Raw genomic sequence first — 18935 nt, forward strand, 5'->3', positions numbered from 1 at the left:
GGTTCCCGCCGTTGCTCCTCGTAGGCGCGTTGCTCTTCGGGAGACCTCCCATCCCCATTGCAACGAGAATTCAGGGATTAGTGTTCCACGTGCCGCGCGCCTTCCCGTATAAAAGAATCGAAGTAAATAACCAAAATAAAGTCATTTGTTTTTACGCTTTTGCTTCAGAACAGTTACTGCTGCAGACGCCGGCTCTAACGCCGGCACGTGCGGCGCGTGGATGTGATGCGAGCGTAGAAGTATTTGGTCACGCACAGGAAAAATCTACGAAACAATAGCCATTACCAGATCAACACCTACCAGATTCGCTGTAAAGAAAAAAAAAAAAAGAGAACGGTGCACAGCACATGGCACAGGGTTTAAGAACTCGGGAATGATGCATGATGCAGATGCAGGGTCTCCAGCAGGTTTCTATCGCGCAGCGCAGCGCGCAGCTTTCCAACGTTGCAAAAAAATGGTTCGACTCTTAGTGGAAAGAGCCACTGACGGGAGAAGGGAAAGGGATTCGCTCATAAATTACCTGTGATTGTCGTCCAGTGGTGCGCACGTCACAATAAAGCGAAAGCGCAACGCAAGCGGACGCGAGAACCGGGTACACAAAATGCCATGGGGGCCGCCATCTTGAAAAGCAAAACAATAAAAACGAAGCATAAAATGTGGTTAGTTACCCCATCCGTGGTGAGAGGGCGCTTTTATGAGTTTGAATAATTGTTTAAAGAACTTTCGCTCTTTTTGAATTATTGGGTTATCAATATAATTTATATTGTGTGAGTAATATGTAATGAGTTTAGTTCTGCAATGTACTTTTATTCACACAAGGCCCTGGATCACGTGGTTTGCGATTACCACAGTGGATTCGCTTTCTCTCTCCTTCCTTGAGGTCTTCGTTGGCCGTCTTCTGTTGCGGCTGTTGTCATCTTGCTCGCTGTGTATCTGCAGCTACTGCAGCCGTGCAGCCAGTGCAGCTGCGAAGGTTAGCACACCACCAACTGGTCACATGAAATGTAACCTTCAACACTGTTTGCCAGTCGTCGTGTGAAGCAAAAGATAACTCGATCAACTTCGACCGTGACGGTCTAGTTTCTACCTTTCACAACGTCTTAGCTTGCCGCAGGCAAAGAACCATTCGAATGTTTTCTAACTGTTTTGAAGTCTGAACCTTGCTTTGATGCAACCTTTAGCACACTCTTTTACCTTCGCGGTATGCGCACGCGGTAGACTCGGCAACCGTCGTTTCGGAAGCGGGCACTACTCATAAAATGTCGGTGTTCTGGGCCTCTTCTGAGTTCAGGGTTCATACCCCCTTCCCGTGCGCTCGCTTCAGGTTCTCGTCTCTTTTTCTTCTCAACAGGCCGCCGATGGAAGACCATGGAGTGGAGGTGAGTGTTTTGATTCTGTCAGATCCGAGGCATTGCCCGCGGATAACCGCAGCTGCCGTGACCAGGAAAGAGATGTCTGTGATAAGAAAGCATGATATTGAATTTCGACGTGTTTTGTATTGCTCATTTCGCGGACTCGTTGGAATCATTCGCTCGCACATTTATTGGAAAGGTTGCGCCGACGTTCCGTGCCCGCACTTTCGACTCGGCCGGCCAAGAGAACTAAATTTGAGCCATTCGAGTGAGGCATGCCCACTCACCGTGTTCCTTTGCGTACTACTTTCTCTTAATTTGTCGGGCGAGATGGGTTCGTTTATGGCAACATAATTTGTCGCTATAACAGACTCTGCAGCCAACTTAAACCCCGGGATAATTCCTTTAAATTCCCGTTCACACACTTGCGACTTTTTAGGACAGTGAACCTTGAAACCTCATAAAATCTCTTACGACGAAACACGTGGTGGTCCCGTATATTCCCTCCTTTTTTTCGCGCCATTCATTTTTGGCTTGGAAAGCTTTTGTCAATGTTATAAACGACCATTGCTCATGTTCACATTGACCTCGCACATACTGCCAAACCTTTGCTCTAGTGAAATGCAGTTCCAGGGTCACCTCATAGATGGTGCCAGTGGGCGCGTTCAGTAGCGGCTCCCTCAGCTTTGAACGGAGTCGCTAGAGTCGGAGTCATCGGAGCGCCTACTGAACGGCAAGGAAACCCGCGGCTCCAAACCTTCTTCTACGCAATTTCCGCTTCCTCCCCTGTCCCAGATGGCCTCCGAATAAACTGGAAGCAGACGATGGCGAGCACGATCGCTTTTATTTGATGCCGGTATTGAAGAAGTCTTGACAAGTTCGTTGAAGAAAAAGTGGGTGACTGTACACGTCAGCGCTACTGTTCGAAGCGATGCAACGCAATCGAGCCCTTCGCTTGGCGGTGCAAAGGCAGCTACTGTTATAAAAACCGACAAAAACGTTGTCAGCACACGCAAAATATAGAGCTCGGCGAGTCCACGCTCGGCGAGTCCACGCCGCTGGTTGCAACACTTTTATACGGCCATACGTTTGTTCTGCCCTTCATAACGAACTTCCTATAAAATGTATTCGTATACACACGGGAAGTTCGACCGCGCTCGGCAATCAAGGTTTTCTCGGCCGAAGCGAGCCTCAGCCAACGTGCACCCCGGTTTAGCTACGCAAACAAAACATTAATCGGGATCGTGCTCTGCATGAGTGTCCAACCGGCTTCCAAAGTCGCATTCATACCCTGCCTTGCTCTGTTGAGCGCGGACAGGACTATCGTCGACAGAGTTTCCGTGCAACGGCGACCAAGACACGACGTCAAGTGAACGTTTACGTTTATTACCATATTCTAATCAAACAAAATACAGTCCAATGCATTTTCCGAAAAGAGCCTTACCTGGAAAAGAAATTTGAACGCATTATTCGTCTTACCTTGAGCACTTTTCATTAACAAAAGCGAGCAAACTGCACACCCGCGACTGACCCAACGCAACTTATCCCGCCTTTTATTTATTTTTTTTTTTTTTCTCTTTTAGCGTTGGAAATTGTCACCAGTCAGGAAATGACGTCATCTTTAGCTCCTTTGACTCTACGTGCACCGTCTCCAGACTCGGTGCTTCGGAGCTTGGCTCCGAAAGCCCCGGAGTTACAGGCACCGGAAGTGACCTTTGTCCATCCAGTGGAAGGAGTCAGTGACTAATTGACTCCGGGGCCGCTACTGAACGCGCCCAGTGTGTCTCATGTCGTAACAGATTTTGAGAAGTTATAAGGCACACGGTCCTAAGCTTAGGACCGAGTGCCTTACAGCTCTCACACACACATCTGCCGAGTCAAGATAAACATTGTCATTATTGTAATCCACCAGCACATATGGTGCTGTGTATTGAAGCCACGAGCTTCTTGCCTTCAATAACGCTTCGGCACGGTGTCGAAATGGGGGGTAGGGGCAATCACCTTCTGGATATTTGAAAAATTTATGTAAGCAATACTGGAAAGGAAGTGAAAAATATACCCCCCCCCCCCCACTGTACCACCACCCACCGTTGCCCTCCCCCCCCATCTCCTGAACAGTTCTGATGCCTCTGCTTTGAGTGTGCATGCTCAGAAAAAGCACAATGACAGGCGACAAGTGCATGCTGGAGGCCCTGCCTTTCTCCCCCTGTCGGCGACCATGGCGGCTTTTGTTCTGCTCAAACCAAGCCGTGCTTTGGAGCAGAGTGAGAGTGACTGGGGGGTTTTTCTTGACGTCCAGAGTCTGGCGGAGGTGTTCCGCTGCTTCATCTGCATGGAGCGTCTTCGGGACGCCCACCTCTGTCCTCACTGCTCCAAGCTCTGCTGCTACGCCTGCATACGGGTGAGGACATGCCCCTCTTGCTCTAAATGAAATGCCGTCTGCTACTCAAATGCAGACCACAGAGGTTGTGCAGGCCTGTTGAAACAGCTCAAAAAGGGGCCTTCGGAAAGCCTTGAAATGGCAGCTGACGTTTTGCTAGTGGCTTCTTCAGGCCCTGAAGTTGCCAAGTCTCACGGCAAAATGTCAGCTCCTTTGTTTGAAGAGGTTCCTGTTCAACTACTGCCGACATAGATTTATGGTGTCTCATGGGGCTATGTGCCAATGCATAGGAGGCAGTGAAATGTTTTATTGGGCTTTTTGCACTTTCATACCTGCCAAATTTGGTGAAGCCAAATCTTGAAGGTTTTCTAAGGCGTGCAAGAAAAAGGGGGAGGCGGGAAATTTTTTTTTAAAAATAAATATTGACAATAGTTTTACATGAAGACCGCTTCATTGCATTTATATTGTACTTCTTGTGCTAGCGAGGTGCAGCTGGGCCTTGCTATCATTGCAGTCGTCTGTTGCGAAAGCAAAAGCTAGTGCGGGGAGTGGGAGAGTAATTTGCATTTTCCGGGAGATTTCCCTGTCAATCGTACAACCATACGAAATGGTTGGAATTCGGTAATCTCCTGGGTGATACGGGACACTTGGCAGGTATGCACCGCTAGTGGCAGCTGGAGCAAGGTGCAGTGACATGGCCGAAACATGGAGGCTGTCTTTCGCATGTGGAAGTGTCTTGCAGCCACCCTACTTGTTGGGAACTCGTGTGGAATTTGAAGGGCCCTGATATACCACGTTTCAGTGATATTCTCAGAAGGCATAAAGGGCTCGTCGATGTCCCTTTAACAGTGATCCATTTGTAAAAATACATATATGCTGCTTACACAAACATACATGTACTGGATTAAGCTCAGATGCATGGCTGTAAAGACATAGGGGTTGCCAGCGATGCCAAAGAAAGGGGGACGAGAAGTCTGGGCAATCTGTGCTGCGTGAAACACACAAACAAGATTCCATCCATGGACCCTGTTGCGAGTGACTCCATTTTAATCTGTAAATATATAAATAAATAAGTCGAAGGCAGATACCCCTCAAAATTATTTTTGTTTTATTCGTTGGATGGATGATGGAGATAAACCCTTTTATTCAGGTGGTGGCTTACATCACTTAGTCAAGGCTTGGATAAAGTAGGGTTAAGTCTTTAAACAGTATACTTCTAAATTTGGAATTGGGAGAGCACGGTAAAGAATCCCCTGTCGCTACTGTTGTTGAGATTTACCAATCTCAACAACCAAAGGTTACACTTAGTGTGACGGTGGTGCTTTTTCTGTGTGCACTTTCCGCTCTACAGATTGAAAGGGATAACAAAATCTTTTCCTTCCAGAGAGGCGCTCGGTCTATCGTTGATGTAGACCAAGCGCCGTTTCCTGGTGGATGCCTAAGACTAGTCCGTTGCAACCTAAGAACGAAGGGCGAGGGTAAGACGGGCCGGGGAGGAGGAAGAAGCAGACGGGACGCTGGAGAAGAGAGAGGGGAACCTCCTTCTCTCTTTAGCGTTCCGTCTGCTTCCTCCTCCCCGGCCTGTCTTACCCTCGCCCTTCGTTCTTAGGTTGCAACGGACTGTAGTCATGGACCGAATCTGCCGAAACTACGATTCAGCAAAGTTCGGCAAATGCCAAACTTTTGAAGGAAAGTTTGCCAAAGATTCGGCAAAAATTCGACAAATGCCTGCGCACGGGCAAGAATGCAACGGGGTCATGTATTGCAAATGGACGCCGTGCAGTCGTGCGGTTACTATCGTGCAGTGTAGTACAACCGGCAGTTACGGCGATGTGTGGAGTAGGCAACACGGTAACTGTGCGTTTGTGAGCGAGTGTGGTTGTCTTCAATATTTTTTTGCCTCAAGAATACAAGATCGACCAGTAATTCACGCAGTCCACTACGCAAGTGACAAATGATGCTTTACATTCTGGATAACGTGATTTTCATGTGGCCTTTCCATTGATGAAACAAGGTAGTTGAAACATTGGCCGACAATTACATTAAAGCACTCCTCGCAATTATAGCAATTCTGTTTTCGGCTTGGAAGCTGTGTGTACCAAAACAAAATAATATTGCTTTTTCAAAATTTCGCGATTTTCATGTATGTGCGTAAAACTAGACGGAACTGAAATGCTCGACGTTTCTCATCCGACATTCCTAACTCTCCCCATCTTTTAAACGTCCGTGTATGTTCTAACACCAGAAACCCGCATTTTAAAGGTAAAAAAACGGGACGTTGCAAGCATGGGCTGCAGATTTTCATGCAAAGCTGACGCCAAGTAACTCAAGCAGAAAAACATGCATATTTGCAATAATATCAAATACGATAATATTGTTATCTCTTCTGGTGAAAGCTTAGCAATCGTTGCATCGTTTTCGCACACGAAACTGTGACTCCCAGAGAAAGCAAGGACGTAGTGTTATTGCCTTCATTTTAACAATGTACACACACACATGCAGGCTTGCGCTGATGATGCCTCAAAACTGAAATTCTCGCTTCTACCCAACTTCATTGTCAAGCCACCTCTGCAAGCAGTCACTAAAACTGCCTGTAAACACACAAAAACGACACCGATACACTTACCTTGTAGAATATCACCTTATTTAGTAATAACTTTGTCAATATGCGTTACATGTTGCATTTAAGTTAAGAAAAAAAAGACATAAAACCTTTTTTCGCCAGAAAAATCTCAATATCAACGTTAAGTTTGGTAGCAATGTATTTTTGCGGAATCTTTCTTTAGAAAGGTTCGGCAGAAGTTCGGCTATGCCGAATCTGGAGATTCGGCGCCAAACTTTTGATTCGGCACAAGTTCGGCCCATCACTACTGAAGACTAGTAGACGGTCGCCGCATCTCAACGCCGGAGGCCATTCCGCTTTACCCGCCCGTCACCAATGCACATATTTCAGTTTTTTGGCAACAGCCTCGTTAGGCACGATTTCTTTCCCACGCCTTATTTTCCCTTTAAATATCGGAGATGTGTGTAATATGATTCGTTATGACATAGGCTCTATGACACGCTATACTTATGTGTTTCATGTCTTTGCATGTAGGATTTATTTTTATTTTTTGGAAGCAACTTCCGCGTTGCACCATTGTTAAGACCTTTATGGTGTTTTTGGGCATGCAATAAACGTCAGTGTCTTCGGTTTCAGCGCTGGCTCACGGAGCAGCGGTCTCAGTGCCCGCACTGCCGGGCCTCGTTGCACCTGCACGAGCTGGTCAACTGCCGCTGGGTGGAGGAGGTCACCCAGCAGCTGGACACCCTGCAGCTGTCCTCGGCCGCCTCCACTTCGACCGCGGGCAGCCCCTCCTCCGCTGCAGAGGCCTCCGTGGGGGGCGGCGGCCCCGGCAGCAAGCCGTCCTCCCCCGACCACGACCAGGAGCGCTGTCCGCACCACAAGGCGGAGAAGCTGAGCGTCTTCTGCTGGAACTGCCGCCTTTGCATCTGCCATCAATGCGCCCTTTGGGGAGGAACGGTGAGTGGCCACGTCTTGCGCAGTGAGCGTCGTCTCTGTTGCGAGCCAGGTGCACCTACGGTTCGATGGCTTTCGTGGTGACGTCGAGGTCGTTGAACAAAATACAGGACGATCGGCTTCAATGAAAATTGTTTCCTCAGACTGAAGTTTGCTGTAGCTCGCGCTCGCCCCAGCTGACCTCCTCTTCTTCTAGAGCCTGAACTGCTTGGCTTTAAATATTGAACAGTATCTCCCTAGAAGCAAACATGGTTCGATGGACGTCCTTTAAATGTTGTAGCGTCCCATAAATGCACTAGGAACGACTGTATGCGTCGTCTTGGTCGATACTGTCTGCTGCCATAAGAAAAAGAAGTAGCCATGTGCGAAGAGTGGTTTGAATTGAATGGTGCCTCGTCGTTTGTAGCCTCCACGGTGCAAGGTGCAGAGTGTCGCCTCCCTTTACAGTCTTGAATCTTGTAACAACACTGTGCTATTTGATTCAAATCAATATTTGCACGTCCCCCACAAAAGAAAAGTTGAAGCGGCATGAAGTGTAAGCAGCTTCGAGAATTGGTTTGATTTTGCTCCTCAGCTTTATCTGCCTGTATTCCGTTGATGTCCCGATGCCTTTGTTTCAAAAAGAAATGTTTAGCTGAAGCCCGTGCTTTACTATCATTGTATCTTACATTTGTTTTCAGGGAGGAGTCCTGGATGCCGTTACGAAGCATTTCCTCTGTCTTTTCATTTGCTGGGCTCCCCTTGTAAAGCACTTTGACTGAACGGACTGAGCTTCTCCAGTTGACATTTTCTGACGCCCACTCTTCTTGAACGCCTCACTTTCTTCGGATGTTTCCTGTTCTGTATTGAGCCAACTACTCCGAGATAACAAGGCCAGAGTGCCTGCCAGAGTGCGTCTGCATGGAACAGAGCATATACAGTAAACCTCCATTAATTCGACCTCGGCAGGACCTTGAAATATGGTTGAATTATCCGAATGATTGAATTAAAAAAAGAACAGAAAGACGGTTAAAATTAAACTTCCTCTTATTGTCCAAAGTGTTCACGGATGGTTTGCTGCCGTCTGCGCTTAAAGGAGCGGTGCAACGATATTCAATTGGAATGTTTTTCACTTGACACGAGCTTACTGGCACACCTGGGACTCAAGGATACTCACACGCAACGGCACTGGCCAAAAACTCCTTTGTTGTAGTGTAATTTCAAGGACAAAAGCGATCATTTTCATTCAACCTCTCCTTTGCAAAATTGGATGACGTAACTCGGGGATCGCAGTACACCCAAGTGACGATATTTGAATGCGGTTCATAGATTGGACCCGAGCATTGCCTGGGCACTCGACTTGGGCTCGTGATAATTGCTAGCTCGAGAAGCATTCGGGTAGTGACCCGTGTCCAATCGCTGCAACGACGACAACAGCCGAGCCATAACAATGTCTGGAACTCAGCGCGTGTCCTGCGCTTTGGCAACCCCAGCGCATGGCTATGATCAACACTGGCGGCATATAATCGGCTCCAGATCACGTGGCCGCTTGTTCTGGCTGCGAGTTGAGGGGGTGAACGCTGCTCGTTTTTCTTTGATTTTTTTCTGGGACTTCTGTTGCATGGGGTGAAAAACGAGCGCATGTTTCATATGTCATTAACGTTAGGGATCCGTTTTAAGCGGTATTTGCGCAAAGTACAAAAATTGTTGCATCGCTCCTTTAAAACGCGTGTCCAAAAGACGTTAGTCCCCAAAAAATAGCGCACAACGAAAAAAGCAAGTTTTATGAGCCGACTTTGGCGCCGTGCCAAAGTCGGCTTGGCGACAAAAAAAAAAAGTAAAAGAGGATTTGCGTTTTTTCGACGCGCAGATGGACCGCACACGATGCTGCAGAAGGCGCTTTGAGAGCGCTCGCTGAGAAATTTGAACCAACTTTGGCGCCAAACAACCAAACCATCGACAAAAAAAAAAAAAAAATAAATAAATAAATATATATATGTATATATATATATAACACCAAAAAAAAAAAAAAGGGAAAAGAGAACTTATGCTTCCCGGTGCGTGCGCAAGGAGCGCACACGATGCTACAGAAAAAACGCTTCAAGAGTGCGTGTCGGCTCGTGCGCGCCCTCCACGTGTTATGTTCTTCGCGCTATTCCACGCCAGATTGGTTGCACTGGCTCGTACCATTCGCTGCGGTCCATCTCAATGGCGTAGAGGAGTAGGCACATACTTGCGCACGTTCGGCTTGGCTTTGCAGCAAAGGGCCCGTGTTACGCCATATGTTGGTGGTTTTTCTGCCGTGGTGCCGTGCAATGAGAGCCCGCGCGCATTCGCTCTGGACGAATTATCTGATGCGGAGTCTTCCCGAGTTCAAACTATTAAACTTTTCCTCCCATAGAAATGTATGGGCGCTCGCCGGGACTTTTGAACACGATCGAATTAAACGAAACGTCAAATTAACCGAGGTCGAACTAACGAAAGTTGACTGTACAAAGTTTGCCACCCCCCTCCCCCTCCCCTTCCCCGAAACGAAAGATAAAAAAAATGTTAAACTTTCTTTTTTTTCCACCACATAAATAAACTATGCATTGCCGAACGTCCATTCTCCGCCCAAATGTGGTGCTAGTGGACCGAGCCTGGTGCCAAAGTTTCGGAAGTAATTGTTTTCTCATTGAAAAGTTAGAAATGATTTTCAGATATTTTCAACGGGAAAATGGCGGCCGCAGAGCTCTTGAATTCATTACGTGGAGCCGAATTTCATTTTATTTCGTAGATTTTACTCCACATGGTGCCAGTCACCGAATACGGGCAAAACGGGCTCCATTTTCCCATTAAAAATTTCAGAAAATTACTTATAACTATTGAACGAGATAACGGTTAGTTCCGAAACAGCTGGTGCAACATTTGGGCGAAAAATAGGCATTCAACAATGCACTTTTTTTTGGGGGGGGGGACACCTTGTGGATAAGTCTGGTGCTGGATTTCTCCCATCACCTCCCGGTGCCCAGCATGCACCATGAATTAGACACGAGTCATCCGTTGGCACTTGGCTGGGTCTCGCGTGGAATAGGCGCTTCACCGACCAAATGGGAGTTCCAGTCGAACGCCGGTGCAGCACTCGCTTTCGATCCGTGCCGCGCACCAAACTCCAGTAGGTAACATAAATAATTGATTATCGAGTCCTCGTTATCTATACTCCGTCGTTCTGCCTCACAATGAACTGTGGCGGTTGCTACGAGCCATCCCTGCCAATCCAACGCCATGATCGTATCACGTGACTACGCATCGTAAGACTCTCACGGCATTGGATTAGCTCGGGCGGCTTTTGTACGACGTTTTCATGCGGCGGTTGCCTCGCTAATATATGATGTAGTTGGTTTGGGCGACAAAAACTAAAGTCAATAATTCGAGTGTTAGTTGGCAAATACAGTTGTTCATTATTTTTCCCCAACTCGGCTACGTCAAAATCGAAAGTGGCGGCCGCCACGAAAAAAACGGTCTATAGTCCGTTGCGGGTTAAGAATAGCGGGACAAGTTTACGAATCTCTCCACCCTTTCCACTTTAGTAGAGCAAGAGCTGAAGAGGAAGAAAATGCCAATCGTGGCAAGCTTCTTGGGAGGGGCTCCTCCCGCCATCCTAAACCTGCAACAGACTGTAGCTTTCTCCATGGCTCACCATGAGGTGAAACGCAGTACGGGGTAGGTGTCGGTTGGCCCTACTTTTCCGGTGTGTAGCGACCTGGAAAGCAGAGAATTGTCGGGGACTTCGGTGAATCCGGAAAAGTTGGGGAAATTCCACCCAAGTCAGTCGGTCAGGGAAATCGAGCTTTCCTTCCTCCGAGCAACTACAAATGACACGTGTGTGGCATGACGCACATTGCACGTGGCTCGGCTGGCGTGTCGACGCAAATTTCTGCTCGAAAACTGGAGTCTCGGTGGAACCTGAATCCCACCCTCTCGAAACGTGTGCACCGAGACAAGCTTCTCTCATTGCGCTAGCCCTAATACGTTTGCCGGGCGGTTTATTTAAAAAGGGTAATTTATTTGCCAAGATATATAGAAGAATACTCCTAGAAGGCAATAGGATTCAGCGCTTAGCCAGTGCCCCATTGGCCATCAGATATACCCGTGCTTTCCACATAAAAAGTGAGCTTCCGACGCGTCATGTCCCCTTAGGGGTCGGTCAAAAAATTCTCGTAAAACGGTCGGGGAAGACCTGGAAGAGTGGAAATTTTAAAATGTAATTTTGATTGGTAAGTGCCCTTTGTTGAAACCTCCCGCTTGGCTCTGGCCTGCAGCACTGCGGGCACGTGTTCAAGCCCCTGGAGGAGGTGCACACGCAGCAGGTGGCCCAGGTGCGGGAGCAGGTGGGGGCCATGCGCCGCCGCCTGCACCACCTGCTCGGCCTGGTGGCCCAGGTGGAGCGCAGCGTGGAGGCCGTGCGCCAGGCCAAGGACCTCCGGGTGCACGAAATTCGCAACGCCGTGGAGCACATGATCGCCCGGCTGGATGCCCAGCTCAAGGGGCGCCTTCTCTCCCTTGTCGGTACGTGTGGCCTCTGCTGTCGACCGCTGGCAACGACCTCTTCCTTTCGGTTTGGGTATGGTGTCTGGACCGCGTCTCCAAATGGCGTTTAACGTCTACGAGAAAGAGGTACCTCGATTTAATGACGCCATACAAGTGTCATGCCGGCTGCGATCCTGGCAGCGGCTGCAGTGGACATGGCATACACCTGTTCTGCTGCGAATCTCTCTGCAGCTTGATGGTCTGTGGAAGCTTAAGCAGCAAGGACTTTGACAATGCACGCGTGCGCACATGCACCCACTTTGCGCAAGAGGCATCCGCACGTCCGCCATTAGCAAATTGCGAATGCACTCTATGGTTTGAGTTGCTCCTTCTTGGGAATCTAGGCCCTCTAGCACCGAGATGTTTCGATGCCGCCCTCTTATGGTTCCTCTCTGTGATGTCACGACTGGGATTGGATTTGCCGTAATGTCGCAAATTATGGTCCTCTAACTACTTGTCGCATGTTGCAAACAGAAATTCCAGTGGTACATGTAAAACCATCATAGAGGCTTGGACTCGTTGCAATCTTAACCTGACGACGCTGTCGGACTCAGTCGTCTGGCAGTACTTTTATTTCTGTTGATTAAAGCGGCATTGATTTGCCCAAAGACGCCATAGCGAGCATTTGGCCAGTGGCGGAAAGTCAATTGCAGTCCAAGGCGCTCTCCCTCCCCGCTTTGCAGCGCAGAAGAATGCGCTGACGCAGGAGACGGAGCAGCTGGAGCAGCTGCTGCAGGCGGCAGAGACGCAGCTGACGTCGTGCTCCCGCAGCGAGCTGATCGCCCGCTCTCCGGACATCGTGGGCCGGCTGGGGGAGCTGCTGCAGCGGCAGCCCCCCTGCTCGCCGCCCCTGCTGCTGCCAGGGGGCGCCCAGGAGTTCCCCTCGGAGATGGTGCCCCCCTACGAGGCCTCGGTCTTCCTGCTGCGGGGGTTTTCGCTGCTGCAGCAACGTGCGGACCCCGTCTACAGCCGCCCCCTCGTCGTGTCGGGGCTCACCTGGCGCCTCAAGGTCTACCCCGTGAGTGGCGGGCCACTTTTTTCCCACCTCGCCTTCTCTGGCGGTGCAGAGCCGGAGGAGAGTTGAGAAGCGGTTGAACCGTCTACCCTAGCGTTTGCTTTGTTTTTCTGCTTTGACGTTGCTCTCGTCTGCATTCCTTCTCTCGGAACCACCGGTCTTGGCGCTTACGATTTGTTGTGCTTTCGTATTTTTCTCCTTGGAATAGACCCCTTTCAGAACCTCGTCAAGGAACATTGGTGACTGCCATTTCTTGGGAACGAAATGTGCAGTGGCGTTCGAGTCCTCGCAAAAGGTTGACAAACTACTCCTTTTGGATACGAGCCGAGTCGGTTCACGCCAAACGCTCGCGCAGCTCTCGTGTCCAATGCATACTTGGAGTGCATGTGCCGAAACGGTGGTGGGCTCTGTTGATTTGCGCCGCAGTTACTAGATGGAGGGCCACTTTTGAAAAGGGTCTATTAATGGCTAAGCAGGTTAGCATTGTGCAGCTTCAAGCGTGCGGAGCAAAGGCTCGCATTCCACAGCCTAGTGATTCTGGGCTCCTGTGGGATGCAAAAGTATGCAGGTTCTTTCTCATCGTGTCTGTTATTTTGTTTGTCTGTATTATGGGGTTTACATTACGATTAATCCCTGTCCCTGTCGGTACGAATGAGCATCGTACCTGCGTCACTCCTGCGGAATGCTCGTTAAAGACCCCGGGTTAGCGTCCATCCTGCATCAGCTTAAATTGCTCCTTCTAGCATCGAGCTTGTGCAAAATGATCCGAACGGCAGACTAACCTATCGCCGAAATACCTTTCTTCGTTGTGAGCTAATCTGTCTCTTATGGTGCATCTCTTTTCGCGTTGAGGATTTCAGACTGCATAAGTCATTTCATTATTTCTTTTGTGTTTCAAACTTTGGCTGACTAGGCGAAATGGCTCGATTTGACTTCCTCCTTCCCATTGGTTGACAGGACGGTAATGGCGTGGTGAGGGGAAACTACCTCTCGGTATTTTTGGAGCTGTCGGCCGGGCTTCCTGAGACGTCCAAGTGAGTGTGTTTTCTTTGGCCTTCCCGTGAAATTCATTGGTCCTTTTTGTTTTTGGAATTTGGGGCTCACATTACCAATGCCACCTGACACGCTGTTGCGGTATTAGGGACGATGCGGCGTAAGTGATGTCCCGTGATCGTCGGGAAGACATGTGGTCACGTGACCTCACGTTGCACAATGTCTAAATGTCTCCGGATACCGCAGTGTTGCGTAAGACGCAATAACCCGAGAGTTTACTTTCCGAGGATTCGTCGCTGTTCCAGTAACATGCGGTCAGACGTAGACCGTTGCGAACGCCGTCAACGGGGCACAAACCAGCGAGGCTACATGGACACGAAAACCCGGAAAGCCGGCCCCATTAATGCTTTGAACTTAGGAAGGGTGGTCGTTGCACCTTGTGCCTCAGCTGACTTCTCTTGTGCGTGCAGGTATGAGTATCGCGTGGAGATGAGCCACCAGGGCGGGGACCCGAGCAAGAACATTGTGCGGGAGTTTGCCTCGGACTTCGAGGTGGGCGAGTGCTGGGGCTACAACCGCTTCTTCCGCCTCGACCTCCTCGCCTCGGAGGGATACCTCAGCGGAGACACCCTGCTGCTGCGCTTCGAGGTGAGTCGGCCGCCCGCTTCGAGTCGCCCTAATATTCTCGGAAATCTGCCGTTTTATGCCCAATTTTTTCTTCTCGAAGAAACGCTCAAGGATATAGCTCACCCCCCAGAGTAGTCATACCTGTTTTCAGGGGATTCAAGCGATGGGTTAGGCCGATGGTTCTCTACCATAGATGTTTCGGGGATCCTTTCTAGGTTGGCAGAAGTGAGGGGGACCCTGTCCATCGGGGGGGGGGGGGGGGGGGGTGCAATGACGAAGAAATAAGTGAAGAAAACTAAATGCCTGGAAACCAACTTTGACGCTCTGAAACTGGTAATAATGAACCCTACTCACTAGGAACACATTGCTTGATCTATTTAGCCTTGTGAGGCGGGCAGCATTGATAAAGGTTTTATTGCTCGGTTTCATCCCAAGAAAACCTTTGTGGACTCCAAAGGGTCTGCGGACCCCCATTTGATAGCCACTGGGTTAGGCAATCGAAGCTTTGACAACTTAGATTAAATTGAGTCGTACTTCTGTCTTTGAAATATATGGTACTCGTGGCTTAATCTAGGCCAGGGGGTCTCAGACATGCGGCCCGCAACTCTTTGGGATGTGGCCCGCACGCATCCCGTGGGTGCGAGCTCCCGTTCCCATGCTTCGAGCGCTACATCCGCCATAAATAAGTTTCATGCATATCGTCGATTAATTTCTGTTCGAAAAGAAGCTCTGCTGATATTACATGTTAACAGATTTTGCACTATTCTATTTGATTTTGGACGGAGTATTTCTTCGTCTAAATAAGTTAATCTCGACTCTTAGCAGAGCGCTTTGCTCTGCTAAGGTGGAAAGGGGTGGGAGAAGCTTTCACTTCACTCTTAGCCTCTCACCGACTATAGGCTGCCATGGTGATCTTTCTGGTGAAGGACACACCTGGGCTGCACAAACTCTCGCTTAGAAGGAGCAACTGCCAAAGATAAAGCTATTAGGGCGTCTTCTAGCCGTCAGAAAATACCTTTAAAATATAAGTAGTATTTTCTTACGATGCTGCTATAAAAATCATCAGGAAGGCAAAAACTGTCGTATGAAGAAATATTGTTTTGCCATGCCTGTTAAGGCGATTGAATTGTGCAACAGGGGAACAACGGTTTGCTTGTTCTTGCTCTATTAAAAAATGGCAGAACGTTGGCGTTTTAAATTTTACCACATCTTGTGTTAGACCAAAGTAGATGTAGAAAGAAATCAAAGCTAAATATGTCGCTGGCAAAACACAGAGTTTACAAAGAGCCGAGAGCATGAGGTCCCTTTTCAAGAAAGTCTCCGGCTGTCACTGAGAGGGTCGGTTGTTTTGTGATGTGAAACACCTCTGCTTATGTTTTTTTTTTACTCAAAATTAAAAATTGTAATTACCCCCCCCCCCCCCCCCCCCCCCCTTCGCTGCCCGCCCTCCCCTGCATTGGCCCTCAACCTTTTGGGAGTAGGCTATTTGATTCCTGCACTTTAATGAGTTTGAGTACTTTTTAGCTTACTCCCCATTTTTTAACCCGTTTGGCCTCCATGAGGGTCGGGCCTGCTTCGATATATGTTACGTTAGTGAATGGTCAAGGGTAGTAGATTGTTATATGGCGGCGATTTTGTGCTGCAACATAGCGTTGGGATGGAGTAGTGCCTATGTTGCTGCAACAGTAGAAACATGGCTCCTTTCATATGCCACGTTTCCACATTCCAGTGGTTTCTACTCCCCTCCGTCTTTCAAATGTACGCACCGGCCGTGCCTGGTTGCAGGTGCGCCCCCCGACATTCTTTCACAAGTGCCGCGACCAGCAGTGGTACCTGGCCCAGCTGCAGGCGCAGCAGGTGCAGCTACAGCAGCAGGTGCAGCAGCTCAAAGAGGTGACGGCCGTTTGTATGCCCATCCGTCAGGCTTAGTTAGGTACATATAGGATTCATCGGGTAGCCTATTTTAAACTATTGGTGTTTCTGTCAAGGAGTCATGTTTTAGGTAAAGGATCATCTTATGTCTGTGTCAGAATGACCGTGTGATGACAGTTGTGCATCTGAGTTTTCAAGGTGCTAAGCAGTAAAGCAAAGCCAGCAGAGGAGAGCATTTCTCTATTTCTTCCACTGATACATTGAGTTTTTTCAGTTTGTCATGGCATTTACAACAGCTGCTGTACTTTGCAGCACTGTGGATCAGATAAATGGGTTGCTCTGCTGTTTTAGCAGTGGCACTACCATAAAATACCGCGAAAGGGTTCGCTCAAGCGCCCACTATTAGCCTCTCCCAAACTTGGGAAGTCCGCAAATTATACTCTAAGTGCCCAATTTACCGGTCAAGCGCCCGTGTCTAGATTAACCCAGTTTTCAGTGAAAAGGGTGGGCTCCAGTATTTTACCCTATATATTGCTTTGGGACTGTTGCAGAGGCTTGCTGCTGAGATGGCCAAAAATGAAGCAGGTGCCTACAGCCCTGAGAATACCGCAGGTGGGTATTTGCAAACCAGCACTCTTAGTTCAACTGCATTATCTATGCCAAAGTCTAGGGGCAAAGCTTAATTTGCACAAGCACCACTATCTATGCTTTACAAATATGCAGATGTAAGGCATTGCAGTGTAAGTATGTTTTGGGTGCTCATTGGGTTTAGCTCAGCAAGGTGCATAGAGCTTGATACATGGCGGGCACACACGCCATTCCTTATTCTTCCAATTGTTCTTTACGACTAAAAGGCTGTGATTAAAGTTGCTAGTCCAATTTTTATTACAACCGGGATAATATGATTTGGCATTTGGCACCATTAATCTATACAAGTAATAAGAGCAGAAGTATCAGTGTCGGGTTCGCGCTGTGTTTTTCGAGATTTGGTAAAGGCATTTGAACTTGACGTTTCACGCAACTTTGGAGCTTGCTAGAAATAGGTGCTGTAGCTGTGGAATTTGCAGAATTTTGCAGTGTATCATATTTTATAATTGCCTCACAATATGTAAATATCGGTTCGCTCACAACAAACTACCGGCAGAATTAAATTTTGTGAAGCGGGGGTATTTGTTGCCACCTTGGCTTGACGGGTCAACCACCAGAAGACAAGGTCTGCACACAGACATGTCTTGTTAATATTGGCCTCGCTACTATGAATACCCCTCTGCATAGACAAAACTTTTTGGGGCTAACTGTGTAAATATGTGAATTTTTGTTTCGTTATTATGGACGACTCTAAGCATGTGTGAATAGTGGATTTTGAGTTTGAAGCGAATTCAAAGCAAGCAGTGGTTTTGTCCGAATATTTTCGAATAGAGTATCGAATAGTTTTTCCATTTCTTTCACTACCGAGCACCACGCTTAAACGGAAATTTAACTGAACTCGGGGAGGTTGTTTTTGACCTTCCCCTTGTCCATTTCTATGCTCAGTTAGTTTTAATATAACCATATGTGTGAACTGTGGCATGTAAATGATTTAGTTGTCACAGCTATCCTAATCGAGGGGATTTGTAAATCAGCTTGCTATATGCAAATATCCTTTTTTCTATTTTAGCTATGACAAGAAAAAACAAAACTAAAAAACAAGCATGTATGATGAATGCAAGTTATCAACACACACTGCCTAACATACCATATTTTCCGGGCTATAGTCCGCAAAGACAAATTTGGGGTCAAAAATGAGAGTTTTTACTTAGATATTCTGCACTTAGTGCCTAGTCCGAATGTAAAAATTATTATAAATAGCACGGCCTGCTGTATTAGCTCACAAAGAAGCTCGTATCATACATAAATCAACATTAATATACTTCGTTATTCATGAAATACTTCATGTCTCGTCACAATGAATGACCTAGAAAAAGAACAAATCCTTGTATAGTCCGCTTGTGTAAATAGTCCGTATCGGGTAAAATTTAGACTTTCAAACATGTAAACGTGTAAGTGGTGCCTTGCAGCCGGACTATACACGTTTGCAAGTCCGGCTGCAGGGCGCCGCCACTTTGCTCGGTTGGGGTGCACTTTGACGTATCATTATCCGATTACAAAGCCTTGCTAAGGTGTCGCAATTGGGATTGTGACCGCGCCCAAGCGCACCCCAGTGAGCAAGATGGCGGCGCCCTGAGACCGGACTTGCCAATGTGTGCAGCTCGGAAAGTATGGTACTTCTGCGTAATCACTGCGGATTAGCCCAGTTGAGTGTGCTTCTCCCTGAGCTCCTGTGCACTGCAGGGAAGCAATTCCCGCGGAGCCCGAGGGCTCCGCGGGAATGGCTTTGAAGGTACTTTGAAAAGTATGAATATCGCAATTCACCTTAAAGCGAATATTGAATAGCATAATATTCGAAACTACTATTCGAATATTCGCGCAAAGTCACTCACCTATTGGACTACTTTTGGAGGGGAAAAGAGGCATCCATATTAACCGTTTTCGACGAGTCTAGCTCGTCAACATGGAGCTGTCCCCAAACCGTTCGGGATGAGCATTGCTTGTCCAGTTGCCTGGTTCACACACTTGACTGTTTTGAAC

The 18935-nt window shown here is 48.1% G+C and overlaps 1 protein-coding gene across 1 annotated transcript in view; it reads left to right on the forward strand.

Annotated features, from left to right (window-relative positions):
- The first annotated feature begins 885 nt into the window (after window positions 1-885).
- Window positions 886-18935, forward strand: part of LOC8033786 (E3 ubiquitin-protein ligase TRIM37) — a 38362-nt gene continuing 20312 nt past the window's right edge. Inside the window, exons 1-10 of the mRNA XM_029970353.4 lie at window positions 886-1047; window positions 1352-1379; window positions 3652-3753; window positions 6932-7255; window positions 11533-11779; window positions 12484-12818; window positions 13773-13849; window positions 14279-14456; window positions 16221-16328; window positions 16859-16919. Of these exons, the coding sequence (XP_029826213.3) occupies window positions 1359-1379; window positions 3652-3753; window positions 6932-7255; window positions 11533-11779; window positions 12484-12818; window positions 13773-13849; window positions 14279-14456; window positions 16221-16328; window positions 16859-16919 (1453 nt within the window). The 5' untranslated portion in view covers window positions 886-1047; window positions 1352-1358. The remainder of the gene's footprint in view (window positions 1048-1351; window positions 1380-3651; window positions 3754-6931; window positions 7256-11532; window positions 11780-12483; window positions 12819-13772; window positions 13850-14278; window positions 14457-16220; window positions 16329-16858; window positions 16920-18935) is intronic.

The sequence above is a fragment of the Ixodes scapularis genome, unplaced genomic scaffold (assembly GCF_016920785.2).
Source record: "Ixodes scapularis isolate PalLabHiFi unplaced genomic scaffold, ASM1692078v2 PGA_scaffold1__304_contigs__length_218370807, whole genome shotgun sequence".
In the NCBI taxonomy this organism is placed as follows: domain Eukaryota; kingdom Metazoa; phylum Arthropoda; class Arachnida; order Ixodida; family Ixodidae; genus Ixodes; species Ixodes scapularis.